The 14,109-nt window shown below is 38.4% G+C and overlaps 1 protein-coding gene across 3 annotated transcripts in view; it reads right to left on the reverse strand.

The window, feature by feature from the left end:
* Positions 1-631: 631 nt before the first annotated feature.
* The window catches only part of SOS1 (SOS Ras/Rac guanine nucleotide exchange factor 1), a 139,360-nt gene continuing 125,882 nt past the window's right edge, over positions 632-14,109 (reverse strand). For 2 of the 3 annotated variants that reach the window (XM_039251253.1, XM_039251255.1), the window contains 4 exons: positions 13,392-13,656; positions 8,250-8,294; positions 6,500-6,618; positions 632-5,611 (listed from right to left, as the gene is read on the reverse strand). In XM_039251253.1, the coding sequence (XP_039107184.1) occupies positions 5,120-5,611; positions 6,500-6,618; positions 8,250-8,294; positions 13,392-13,656 (921 nt within the window). In that variant the 3' untranslated portion in view covers positions 632-5,119. The remainder of the gene's footprint in view (positions 5,612-6,499; positions 6,619-8,249; positions 8,295-13,391; positions 13,657-14,109) is intronic. The other variant, XM_039251254.1, reaches the window with a different exon arrangement.

The raw sequence follows: 14,109 nt of genomic DNA on the forward strand, positions 1-14,109 counted from the left end.
AGAAAGGAAGAGAGAGAATCCCAGGCAGGCTCCACACTCCATGCAGAGCCCAATGTGGGGATCAATCCCATGGCTGTGAAATCATGACCTGAGCCGAAATCAAGAGTCAAACACTTAATTGAGCCACCCGGGCACCCCAGTTTTTCATCAGTTTTTACATTCTATAGTTCACCATGAATGACCTCACATTTAATAAAAAGTCTTGACAGTGTAGAATTCTTTACAATGTATAACCATAAACCCTATCTTTTTATGCCAAGCCTAGACAGAGTTGCTAAATGTCAGGCTGCCACATTCCAACAGGTCTCAGTAAAACTTGCCTGTCAAGGAATTGGGAGATCTTAAAACTTTGATGGAATACAAATGCCTCACTCAGCCCTTTGAAGCTTCATCCAGGTGATACTGAAGGTCACTAATTTTCATCCCAAGGGCCTCCCACTCACTATTGTCAGAGGGCTTGATACAGAAGGAAATACTTAACTTTTTATATATAGAACAAGATACAGGAAAAAGGGCCTCTAAATCAAGACTATGATAAAGAACAAACTATTTGCACGTGGAAAGCACAAACTAAAATGCGAATCACGACTGCGATTGAAAAGAGTGCTTTCTAAAATAAATACAAAAATAATACACTTGTGGACTAGGTAAGGCATTTTTATTATTTTTCAGTTTTATCTTAGTAATGCCAGAAAAATAACAGCCATTATTTTCACTTTAAATGCAAACCAAATACTGCTGCACGCAGAGTACAAAGATTACCTACGAACATGGTCAGGTACAAAGGCCATATTAGATGTATATAGACTGCACTTTGTTTTTACATCAGAGTAAGACTGACAGAGCAATTTTTTTTTGACAATTATTTTAGCAAATACCGTGCTACTAAACAAAGGCAAATACACACACACATATATATTTATATATATATATATACACGAACACGTTTCAACTAAAGTTATACATGTCACTTTGACAAAGGCTTCTTCTCTGGTGAGTTTCACCAGATATTTGCACCCCAAGGTCCCCTGCCCTGATCCCGCCCCCAAATGCTGACTTGATCTGAAGAAAAAAATTAGAGATGTTCTTAATTAAAGGCACATTTGGCAGCTACTGAAAGTGGCATGCATCTGGCACAGGTGCGCTCCCCTAAAGCCACACACGTGACTCCCTCCTATGCGTCTTGTTTCTCTGAGTGGTAGTCCAATGTGATCCACCTTTAGCTAACTTGCTTTATAATTTTGCAGCAATTGGCTACTTAATGCACTATTTTCATTAAAGGCAAAAGGGAAATTTGCTCACAGTCGACAGAAAATGCACTTTACGGTGTCAAAAATGGAAAATAAGGCATGAAACTTAGAAAACAAGTTACAAGTGCTTTTGTTTAGATTTATTGTATAGACTTCATGCTTCTTAACTAGAGCTCAAAATATTTCATTGGCTCATGTATAAGGGATTATGATTTTAAGTTAGTAATGAGATGCTTCAAAAGAGAAATATTGAATAAATAAACTAAGTCATCACTTTCCCTTATAAATAATTCTACTGCAGAATTCTTTCGGCCAAACCAATTTTAACCTTGTGGTGTGTATTTTACTGGTAAAGATTAATGTGCAGCAGCACCTACACTTGGCCGACAGTCATACAATATAGGCTAAAAGAACAAGTGAACCTACCCAGAGCAGCAGAATACCAAGAAATACATGGCTAAATTTGTTTCCTTCTAAATCTGGAGGAAATAAAAGGTTTTTCTTTGATATGTACAACACTAACAAATTGAGAACCTCTCCCTCCATTTCCATTGTTTTGCTGAGCCACTTAGAACTGAATTTAAAGACAAAGGATGAAATACATGACTAAAGTAAGCTCAACTTGAGAATTAAGATCACAATCACAGGTAGCAGGTTTTGGTTTGTGTAACTCTCAACGTAGGAGAAAATTCATTAAGGAAGAATTTAGAACCATAACATAGCCTCCAACTGAAATAGTACTTGTCCACTAGCCTGTTGTGTTGACTGTAGTATCACTTGCATGGCAGGAGCTTTCCCAAGTTCAGATCCATTAGAACATTCTTGAGAGGTTAGAGTGTAGTAACCTACTAAACACATACTCTGATACCCAACAACCTTTAATGAAGAAAACTTTTAATGTTTGTATACTTCCTGATAATTCGTACTCTTGAAATGCATTAGAAGTACAGTATTAACTATTAGAAGTGCATTATTTACTGGCTGGGAACAGTAAATAATCTTTCAATAAACTTAGAAACAGATCTGTTCCTGTTTTAAAAAGTGCTCAGACGTGACAAGCCTCCTTTTGTACTGTTCTTGGTTAATAGCCCGCTTAAGTGAATTCAGCCTTGAAATATTTTTATTTTGTGATCCAAAGATGAAACGTCTAAGAACATTTCCATTACTAAAAGAAATGTTCCATGTTTCAGAATGTGGTTTGGGAATCGTCATGCTGCATTGACTGTCTTGTAATGTCCTGGATTCAAAAGCAGAATTTTGTGGTGATGCATTTTTCTTCTCAGCCACTTCTTGTCCCTGAATAAGTATATTTTAGTTACTACAGAGAATAAATTTGTCAGCTAATTCATGTTTCATGTATGAAGAAGGCAAGGATATAGTTTTCTCACCTTCGTTTAAGGGCATCCAAATGGAATTTTTCTAATCAGTTACCACTGCAGAAAATATTTTTACCCAAATGTCAACTTGAGAATAAAAATATCCTCTATCCACAATGCTGATGCACAGTGAAGTGGTCTCCTAGAACCACTGGGGTAGAAGAATGGTTCCCTTTGGGAGAAATATGATTAGAACTCCAAATCTAAGCTTTTGTTCTTTAGATGATCAGGCGGGTCAAAAAGCCTTACTGAATGAAGGCTATCACACTGGCCAGAGAGATACTGAATGGGCTCCAGTGTGACTTCTCAGGTTCTCATATGGAGTGGGGTGGGGTAATTAAAAAGATAAGTGATCAGTAAGACATACAAAGGGAAATCCTAGGGAAAATGAGGCTGTTCTAATAAAAAATCATGACAGATTCTGGAATGTGTATTATGATTAATTGTAGCAGCACTAGTAAGTAGGCTTAGATAAACACTTGTTGAATGAATGGTCTTATGACAGGTTGCATACAAGAATGGATTCGAAATTAATTTTTTGGGAGACTTTTAAAAGGAGAAATTTTACAAAGAGAAAAATGGCTACCATAATAGGAATGGTACAGATATTAAACAAAGAGTCAAGTCTAACAAATAAGAAAGGATATGATAGGATGGATTGCTTGATGATGCAATCAACATTCCGGTCTTAAAGAACTATATACTGTACTACTGTGATGTACATTTAATGCTCTAATAAATATCACAGGAAATTATTAAAGTACTAGGTTACCACCATGATGCAGCACTTCTAAAAATGTCTCTGATGGCATGGTTAACAGAATTGCTGAAATGTTGCTTCATCATTCTGAGGACACATGCAGATGCTGATGAACTGATGACTCTAATGATGGAACACTGCACACTTCACAGACATTAGAGTGGAGATTAATAAAACTTTTTCTCTTCAACAAGTTGCATGCATTTCAGTCACAGTATTTGTTAGACTCAGAAGATCAGTACACAGGCTTAATGAATAATCCACATTATGATATTAATGATGTAGGTAGATGTTCTATTACGAATAGTTTTGATAGAGCAAAGACCTCAAGCAAGGTAGAATGTTTAATATAAACTAACAAACTGTATACATGTTGCCTAGCAAATTAAAAAACTTACAAAGTTCTGCTTAAAAGATACCCATCCTATACTAACCAAATTTTTTCCTACATGCCAAACTGCAACTTTTTATCATTCTGTAAGATGAATACATACAATCCAGAACTAGAAACCAAGGCGTACCACAATACGTGCTTTTATGCTTAGTGTTTGTGTGTGTGTGTGTGTGTGTGTGTTTCAACTGAAAGAAATAAGAATCAACCATTTTCTCCATATAATAATTTAATATATGCCAGCCAAACAAAGTATTTGTATCTTTATTCAATTAAATTAAAACAGACCTGCCAGGTTTATTATATAACATTCACTATATACACATGATTTCAGCAATGCAAGGTAATTCTAGATCTGTGGATTACTAAACTATCAGTAAAACATGAGCAGTGTCAGGGACGCCCAGCAATGTTCCTTTCCACACTGGGTGACTCCATTTACAGAGTATGGTTAGAGGGACGGCTATAAGCCATGACATGGGTTACCAGTAAACTTTTGTGGGAGAAAGGGGGGTGGGAAATAACAATCTAGCATAGATTAACAGTCTCCTATATGTAAATTGTATACTTGACAGTTACATTTTTTTAAAAAGTTCTTCTGTCATGTTAATGACACAAAACTTCTCATTTGAAGGCATCACCACCATATTTTGTTTGTAGGGAGGGTGGGTGGGGGGAATGCTCTTAAAATTAGTATAATTATTCCTAAAAAAAAAAAAAAAGAAAAAGAAAAAAAAGTACCTCTTTGGTGAAGCCTCGGTACCCACTCAGTTCACTGTAATAGCCTGTAAACGGGACTGTGGCGCAGCGCGGGCCTGGACTGCCACAAGGTCAGGCACCACCGCCACTCCCCACAGTCCTTTGAATGATTTTTTTAAGAAAATATTCTAAAGTAGGATGAGTAAAAGCAAAGGAAAACAAAGGAGATATGAAGATCCCTGTTTAAGATTTCTTTTTAAAAAGTGCATATTTTGAATTACAAAGACTCTCATCACGTGAGCCTGCTGGACACTAGACTGTGTTTTCCATCCCTTTAACGATAAAGATCACTTCACAAAAAGAGGACTCCTGCCTATTGGCTGGAAAAAGTCCCTTTACTTGATTTTTAGGTGCCATCAGTTGTCCAATTCCTCTACAGCAGTCTTTCCGTATCTAAATGAATACCATTTTCATTTTATAATCATGTCTAGGTTAAAATTCATGGTCTTATACTGCATCTTGAAGTAGAGTCGTTAGTGTTTGGAGCTGTCACTGTTAACTCCTCAGTGCTGGCACATTCAGTGCATCCATTGCCAGCAATGGACTTGGGGCCAGGAAAACATCCAGCCTGGAACACAGACCCTCAGGAAGAATGGGCATTCTCCAACAGTGGTGGTCCGTCTCTGTGCATGGAGGGGTGTGTGTGCTCCCTTTTATACGTTTTTGGAGGGAGTTTAGGGATGTGCTGAGAAGTGCTTTGTCGTGGAGGAACCGGCGGCCCAGTGATGGAAGGAAGGTCCACTTCTTGTGTCAATGGTGGTGACGGCAGATGCCTTCTCGTGCCATGAGGAGAAGGTGTTTGAGGAGGAGGCGGTGTAAATGGGGAAGGGCTGTTTGGGAAGAAGGCATTGCCATGATCACTTTTTTTGCCCAGAGGAGGAGGCTGGAGATGTAGTGGTGAGCTGGAGAAAACGTCAGGTGTCCTCACAGGTTCTCGTGGTGGTAACAAGGGAGGGCTCTCGGGAGGGTCTGATATAGAGGTCCGGTCTGATATTGAATACCGTGGTGAATAGGCTTTTGATGTAGGCTGTCTAGGAGGAATTGCTGGGGGGCTGTCCAAATGCTTAGACATAATCTGACACAAATGAGAAAGAATAAAATACAAATTTATTAATAATTTATGTAGTCCCATGAATCTATGAAGAATGAAGCTGAGATTTTCAAACGCATTGTTGGAAGACGCCAGGCCTGGATCAGGGGGGTTCTGCCAAATGCTTCAAAGGGAAGGGGTTAGGCCAATTCATTAAAAAACTATTTTTTCCCTAAGTTTTTATTTTTCTCAAAATTTGTTGTTTGCTGCTGTGTACCTATCAATCTAAGATAATTTATGATTTAATATAAGTTAATCTCATTTTAAACCTACTATGCTAACATTTCATGGAACTCTGCAGAACGTCCTCACTTGTCCAGGGCCCTGCTCTCTGGATATGCTGAGAACCACCGAATCAAGTCAACAGACGGCAAGGAAAGAAATTTAAACAAGTGGGAAAAAATAGCTATTATAAGCCTTTAAGGTCTCTTCCAACCCAGAATTGTTATGAAAATCCCATTTAAAAGCATGTCAGATTTATTATTAAGGGCTCAGACAGGTAAGGTTTAAGTTTGACTTAAAATGTGCTTCCATACAAAGCTTCACACCTCTTGGCTTCTTTCTCTTTCGCTGTGTATGTAGTCTGCTTGAGACTACATGACTCTTTATAGATTAAACTTGTTTTTTCCTGGACAATACCCATAATTTAGATTCGCAAGGGTTTTGAAAACATACCAAAAAACTACTTTCAGAAGATAGGAAATAAACATTACCTCAGGGTAAATCCATATTTAGTCCCCATCTTAAGCTCAGTTAAGCCCAGATACCCTGAAGTGTTGACCTAAGCTGGTGGGAACTAAACGAGACACAGGCACAGGATTCTAATGTAACTGTAATGACTCCGGGTTCCAGAGGCCAGGGCTCTCTACTTACCTTAGACGGCGAGGACTCCGCGGGGGCCGACTCTGGCCGTCTTCGGGGAGGAACCGGTGGGGGGACAGGCACTTCATCAGTGCCCTTGGTTAAACTTATAGAGGAGACTGAAGCAGATCCTGTAGGATGTGAAAATTTTTAAGAAGTTCACAGGAATTTTATTTCATCCTGAAAATACTTAGCTGGAAACTGCTTATATTATTAAAAGAAATGTACAGAATTATCAAAAGTAGTTCAATAAACCAATACGCAGTAGTATTTCCTTTACTAAAGCAAAGTGCTATAAAGGCATGCAGAAATTTCTTAGCAGAATTTTCAGGAAAAAAAGCTGCCTAAGATATTCTGTTATTTTGCTTTTTGAACAAAATAACATTCCCACTGTTAATTATTGGAATTTTTTATTTGGGATTAGATTTCTGGGAGAAACCTTTGTAATGATAATTCTGTTAAGCTTTTGTGATGGGCTCATTTTCTTTCCCTGACTTTATTAGTATAGAATCTCCCTACCCTTAGTCCTTGGGATTAGTTTCTGATCTTAACTGCTCTCCCCAGCAATTCTCTCAAAGGATGCCAGGGAGAGAATCTCGAGATTGGGGGAGGGATCGCTCCTCACTTTGCTTACATGTAGGCTGGCTCTCCTTGGCAGAAAATCAGGTTCATATTCTAATCCAAAATTTTTAACTGTGATAGAGCCATTTAAGATGACTGAGGCAGCCCTGATAAAAACAGAAATTACACTAAATCTAATGAATCTGATTGGTGAGTAAAGCTTCTAATCAGAACTCATCCTATAGACATTTATGAGGACAAGGGCATAATCTAGGCATAAAATAATTACATTATGAAAGACAACATTCATGTAAGTTGTTCAGTTTATGCACAGTATAAAAAAGATATGAAAAAGTACATAAATGATCATTCAGAATTATACTTGGCAGGTTCTCATTTTCCTTTAAGCTTTTGTCAACTGTTCTAATATAGAACTTAAAGAGTACTTTGTGTACTGGTATTATTCAGATGAGCAACATTTTGATCACCTACCTTTTTTCTTAAAAGACTATGTCATAAGTTAATTAGCTTATAACCAATGTTTTCCATTGTATACATTTTGAAACCATTTGTACGAAGGACAGCCAAAACCATTAATCTATTAGCTTAAAACTTATGGAATCATTTGGTGAATTGTTAGTTGACTTTAAAAATAAAAGCAAATATCTATAATGGAGCTTTATTTCGCTTAACAGTGATGAATATTTAGGCTGTAAAATTTAAGTAGTTACAACCATAAGACAGTTCTTCTAAAGTCAAATAACAGTCATTTGCCTACAGTCCGTGCCATGGTCGCCAGGCTAAGTGTATTTTGTGACTCAGACACTGCACGTAGCCGCCAGCATTCCCATATGCGCATGCATGCTCTTGCTTTTTTTTTTTTTTTTTTTAAGTTGAGCATTAAAATACTATTAGGAACTCAAGTTGGGAAAGAGAAATGGTTAAATGTGGAAGTCACCCATATAATAATGTTTTTTTGTAGAAGAGAAAAAAGGTTTTACAAAAAGCATGAAGAGTATATACGTTTAAGCAAATCATTTATGATCAAAAGATAGCACAAGTGAAGGCCTCACTTCTAAGATGTTGCAAGCAGGGTACCCGTGCTGCCAGGCCCAAGAAGAGTTTTAGCAGGGAAGGGGACACTTGGTTTAATTTTTAAAGCCAAAGCAAGAATTAGGAGTCTTAAACTAAATATACTAACTTGGGCCATGGGGCAGTGAAACTTGGATAAAGACGGTATCGCTGCCTGTGAAAGGAAACAAGAAAAAGTAGATTTTTTTCTTTCACTGATAAATTCAACTCATCTGCAAAAATCCATCTAGGATAAAAATGTTATTTTTGTCATTCAAGTAAAGAATGGTATAACAGTCTTTTTAGTAAAAGCTCATTACATCTTAGTTTTGAAAAAAATAAAGAATTGAGTTCATAGCATATTGGGAATTTCGAAGATTCCTTTTAGATGTACTACCTAATGTCATAATCATTAAATGAAAAGCATTCATGAGAAAACTAAAGTATTCTCTATTAGTGGAAGACTTAAAAAATGTATAAACTCAATTCAAGCAAATAATTCAGCTGGACATATAGAAATATGTCATTTACTAAAGATTATTTTGAAAACTCAGATGTGTGAAATAAGTAGTAAACAATGAATTTATGTTAACAAATTGAAAAATAAAAAGGAATTTCTTACTAATTTTATTATATACTTATGAAATTATTCTTAGAACATATATTCCCATCACAAAATAACTAAAACAAGCTTGAAACTGATTATAGCTTTTTTCCTTCTATATTCTTGAACACTTTTAAAAAAAATCAATAAATATTTGGCACTTAGACACATTTTATACAGGAAACTCACTGACAAATTTAGAATGTTTAATTTTAATAGATTATTAAAAATGAAAACCATAAAAGTCAAAGACCCAAGAGCAATAAAGTAGAAAAACAGACAAAAGGCTAAGTTATCTGCAGTGGTTCTCAATCAACATAGTTGTCTATGTTACACTGCCTCATACTACCAACATACAGAAGAGATCATATCCACGAGACTAAACTAACTCCTGTAACACTAGACTCAGCTGATTTTTTACAACTCAGGTTTGTCTCTCCCTCTCTCTCTCTTTCCACAATAGACAAGCACTCAAACAATTTGGACCATTGTTTCTTTTAGCTCCTTTGATCAGAACAAGAATAATTTATGTTCCAAGTTCAGTTGGCAAGATTATTAATGTGGTTGCTACTTCTATAGATATGCTGGGTTTATTTCCCACATAACCCCTATTTCCAACAATCTATCCCATTAATCTCCTTTCCCTGTGTACTGATATTTATTTGGAGGCAATGGTTACCAAAGGCTGCAATCCAGCTAATTCTAATAAATTACCTCTCAGAAGACTAAAATTAACTTTTATACTTAGATATTAAATGAAGCTGTTGCTCTGTCAATGATTCACTCCACTGCTTATCAGGCACCTATGACATAACAGGGGTTAAGGGTGAATTTACCTACTTAGGTTTTTTTCACTTTTCTTGGAAAGGAAATAAATATGCCTCCTGGAAACAAGTCTCAAGAACATGGTAGTACACTTAGTACAATATGGGAATAAAATTAAAACACAAAGCTTATGACAGCTATAAACAGCAGGCTTTTAGAAAGAATTATTATATCTATACATGTACACTTCTACATACATAGACTTGGCTCTGATCATATTTATATATGTGTGTGGCACAGGCTTAGATTTGTATGTTTGGTAAATCAAGGGCACTTTTCTGATTTGTCATTTTAAATGGATTTCTTGGTCTCATGGACTGGAAAATGCTAAAGAAAACTCTCTTTGAATTATACATGCTCTAATCAAGAAATATATTCTAGAAATCCTTGTTAGATACTGAACAAATTTACTTATAATGACTTAGGAGTGACAACTCACTTAAATTAAAAAAAAGAATCCCCTGGAAAGCTCTTAAAAATGCTGATTCCTAGTGCCAATACCAGTCTAATTCAAACAGGGGCTGGGCATATAGGTATTTTTTTTAAGCTCCCCAGGGGATCATACTGTACAGTCAGGACTGAAACCGCTGTTCAAGACACTTTCCAATTTATAAATGAGTCTTTCTTGAAATAGAAATAATATTTTCCTATAGAAAAAAACTGTATCAAAACCCCCCAAAAAGCCTGTTAAATGCAAATGTATTTGAGATCAGAAACTAAACACCTACAAGAACCTTCTATGAAGAAAAGCCTTGCATTCCAGCTTCAAGCTTGGACTACAGCCCCTCCCCGCGGAGGGACACAGCTAAGCTCATCTGCAGCACACGGGCCAGGTGGGGCCTCTCACCCCCTTTTCTGACCAGGCCGTCTTCGCATGGGAAGGTCCCTAGAGCATTTCATCCTCTCCGCCTTGTCAGAGCAGCAGAGACAAAGCAGTGAGCTGGGTGGTCTCTCCCCTTGTCACGGCTACTGTCATCATCACATCAGAGGTGGAGCTGGCCAGGTCAGGGTGTGGGGCATGGCTCTGAATGTGAGGGTGTGTATAGCTGCACTAACACGGTGGCCAGTTTCCTTACCTCTCTGTCCTCACCACAAAGCTTTACGTGACCGGTCTTGCCCATTTGGGGTCATCTTTTGTGTAAACCTCCACAGCATCATGTCTTCACCACTCATTTAGCATTTTGCTAAGCCCTTACATATCTTCTCTGGTAAAGTTCGCGATCTTACTGAGAGTGAAAAATAAACCTAACACAAAGAGAACCACAGCATTTAACAATGGTCAAAGCGCTGAACTGTGATTGCCTTTGAAGCATTCTTTTTCATCACTCAGTAAGATTATAAGCTTTATCAAAGAAAATGTGATGTAGGAGTGCTGGGCAAGGAGTGAGATATGCAACGGACACTGGCTGAATAGTTAGTTATGGTTTTAAAGTAAGTTATTTTGAAAGACAAAACTATAAGAAACAAAACAGTACTATTATAACTGATCAAAAATTCCAGTCATACTTTGCTGTTTGAAAAACTTGGGCAATGGAACTTTCTGCTGTTCTGTATCAAGTGGCAGGTGTTCAGATGACATAAGAATGTAGGCACGGCAGCTCTTTCCTGCCAGGCCCTGAGGAAGTGGGAATTCACTCTGGGGTGGCAACACAGTGGGCAAGGTGGTGGCCTCCACGGTGCCAGCAGATCTGCTAAGCAGAAGTGAGGTCGACAGCAGGCAAGGACCTTTACTACACACAGGCCACAGTAAGTGTTAAGTAAGCAACTAACTGAGCCCACAGGTGGTTTTAGACTTTGCTGGGTGTTTACATTTCAAAATCAGTTATTTTCAGTTTCTACTAAGAGCGACAGTAATAGGTATTTTCTTTATCACAAAGAAAGTGAAATTGAGAAAACTCCCAAAGCGAATAAGATTACAAAGCCTAACTCCTGGAACAGTGGCTTCTCCACTTGTCCAGCTATTTAATCCTGTTCCACTAACATACACGGCAGAGCGCTGCTCCAGACCCCTGCCTTCCAAGATGATCCCTCTTCCCCTCTGACTAGTTATGGTAAAGATTCAGCTACTAGTAGGGAACTAGTAGAGAGATTATCTCCCGTTTCCCCACCTCTTCCATTTGTAGCTAGAATGTGCAATTGATAGCTTTTGCGTGATTTCAATAATCACTTATGTGGGAATTTTATAATACAGACTAGCTATCTGCTTCAAGAAAAAAACCCCTGCAAACAGTTATATGGGACAGAAGAAATAATGATTTTAGGTTGGGTATACTGCAAAAAGTGCTGGTTTTATTCCTTAGCTTTAGAGGACTGGGGAAAATAAGTGGGAATATTTTTTTTACCCGGTATTTATTTGAACTTATCAAAAATATGATAACGTACTATGTATATAACGTGACTCCATGACCCCCAGAAGCCAGTAAAGCCAAGTGTAGTAATTCTCAAAACAAACACACTGTAGGTGGTCAAAAGACCAGACAAACTTCTGGGTAATTACAAATGTATGCACAACACAGGAATAAATAAGTAGGATTCTGGACCATATCTCAAAATAATATACTTTCAAAGAATAATTTTAAGTTGATATTTGTTAAAAAGTTAGATCCTCTGATTCCTAACTCCTAGGTCACCTGCTTCACGACCTCTTCCCCACTATAATGACATGCTGTCTCTCAGGACTGGATTCTGTGCTATTAGATTCTAGGGTTGAACTTGGTCTGTACATTGAGCTGAGACAGCCAATGGGAAAAACAAGTGCAAGTGGCTGTGAGAGGGTCAGAGGTGATAGGATTCAAATTTGGATTTAATACTGAACAAATGGAAAAATGTTGTGCATTCTTAGAGCTTTAAAGCTCCACATGGAATTGCTTAGAAAATTAGTGGAAGCAGGGTGACCCACATATGAAAGGTAGCCTCTTCACAGGGCTGGCACTGAGCAAGTACAGTTTGGTGGCCACTAGCCATGTGTGGATTAAACATGTGAATGTGGCTGGTCTGAACTGAGTAAAGTAAGTGTAAAATGCATACGGCATTTTGACTATTTAGAACAAAAAAAAGAATGTAAAATGTCTCAATAACTTTTCATACTGACTTCGTGCTGAAATGACATTTTGCATACACTGAGTTAACTAAAATATATCACGTTAATTTCACCTAATTCTTTTTGCATTTTTAAATGTGGCTGTAGAACATGTGAAGTACGTATGTGAAGTCACATTCTACTTCTGTTAGACGACATTGATCGAGAAATAAAGGAATGAGCGAGAGTATACGGTCTGAGATCCGTACGGCTGGGCTGGAAAGCACATGCAGTGTATTAGTGGGCACCATACATCGTCCGCCGGATGGTGCTGACTGAGAGTTAAGGAGGAGTCTGAATTTGATACTTGCTGCAAAACTTGAAACTACAGAGTTTTGTGGAAAGGGAATGATGTACGGAGCACTATTCAAAGATAATAATTTTGGAGGCAGCATTTAAAGCATCGTCCTGAAAATCCTTGCGGATTTCAGGAGTTATCTTTGTTTGCTCTGGATATGAGGGATGCCATTTTAAATTCACCAACTGAAAACAAATACTCAAATCAAGTTTAAACTGCCAATTTACCATCACCAGTCCTTTCAGTAAAGTATAATAAGTTTAAAGAGAGCAATTCCAACAGGTTTTTAAAAAAATTGCAAGTTGCTGGAGTTCAAAATTTGCTTTATATTTTTACAGTATTATCTTTTGGAATGGTATCTGTATACAAACTTATGAAAAATAAAAAAGTCACACAGATTCTTCATTACCGCTGGCACACAGAATACTAACTACTACTTTTAAGCACTTCAAACTTGAGCACCTACTTGAGTGGAAAGGGCTCGAATGATCAGAATCAAACACGCTGCAAACATCCGTGGCACTAGAAGCAGCAGAAGCAGGAGGAGGTGTCAGGGGTGTCCTGGGGGAGTTTGGTGCAGACGCCGTGCTTTCTGTCTCACTCTCCGGGATCCTGCTGTAGCTGATTTTCCTCGGCTCCTGCTGCAGTGGCGTGGGGTGCCTCATGGTGCCCGGTCTGGGGTTTGACGGGCGAACCCCAGGAGATTTTAGGGGGTAGCTGTACTTTTTTGGCTGTCAAGATATCAAAAGAAACACAGTATTTAGGGGTGCCTGGGCGGCTCAGTCGGTTGGGCGTCCGGCTTTCGCTCGGGTCACGATCTCGCGGTTCGTGGGTTCGAGCCCCGCGTCGGGCTCTGTGCTGACTGCCGGCTCGGAGCCTGGAGCCTGTTTCAGAGTCTGTGACTCTCTCTCTCTCTGACCCTCCCCTGCTCACGCTGTCTCTCTCTCTCTCTCTCTCCTAGAAATAAATAAAAATAAAAAAATAGGGGCACCCGGGTGGCTTAGTTGGTTAAGCGTCCGACTTTTGCTTAGGTCATGATCTCGCGGTTCATGGGTTCGAGCCCCGCGTCGGGCTCTGTGCTGACTGCCAGCTCAGAGCCTGGAGCCTGTTTCAGTCTGTGACTCCCTCTCTCTCTGACCCTCCCCTGCTCACGCTGTCTCTCTTTCTCTCTCCTAGAAATAAAT

This window comes from Hyaena hyaena, unplaced genomic scaffold (assembly GCF_003009895.1).
Source record: "Hyaena hyaena isolate Hyena2069 unplaced genomic scaffold, ASM300989v1 scaffold_388, whole genome shotgun sequence".
NCBI classification, from domain to species: domain Eukaryota; kingdom Metazoa; phylum Chordata; class Mammalia; order Carnivora; family Hyaenidae; genus Hyaena; species Hyaena hyaena.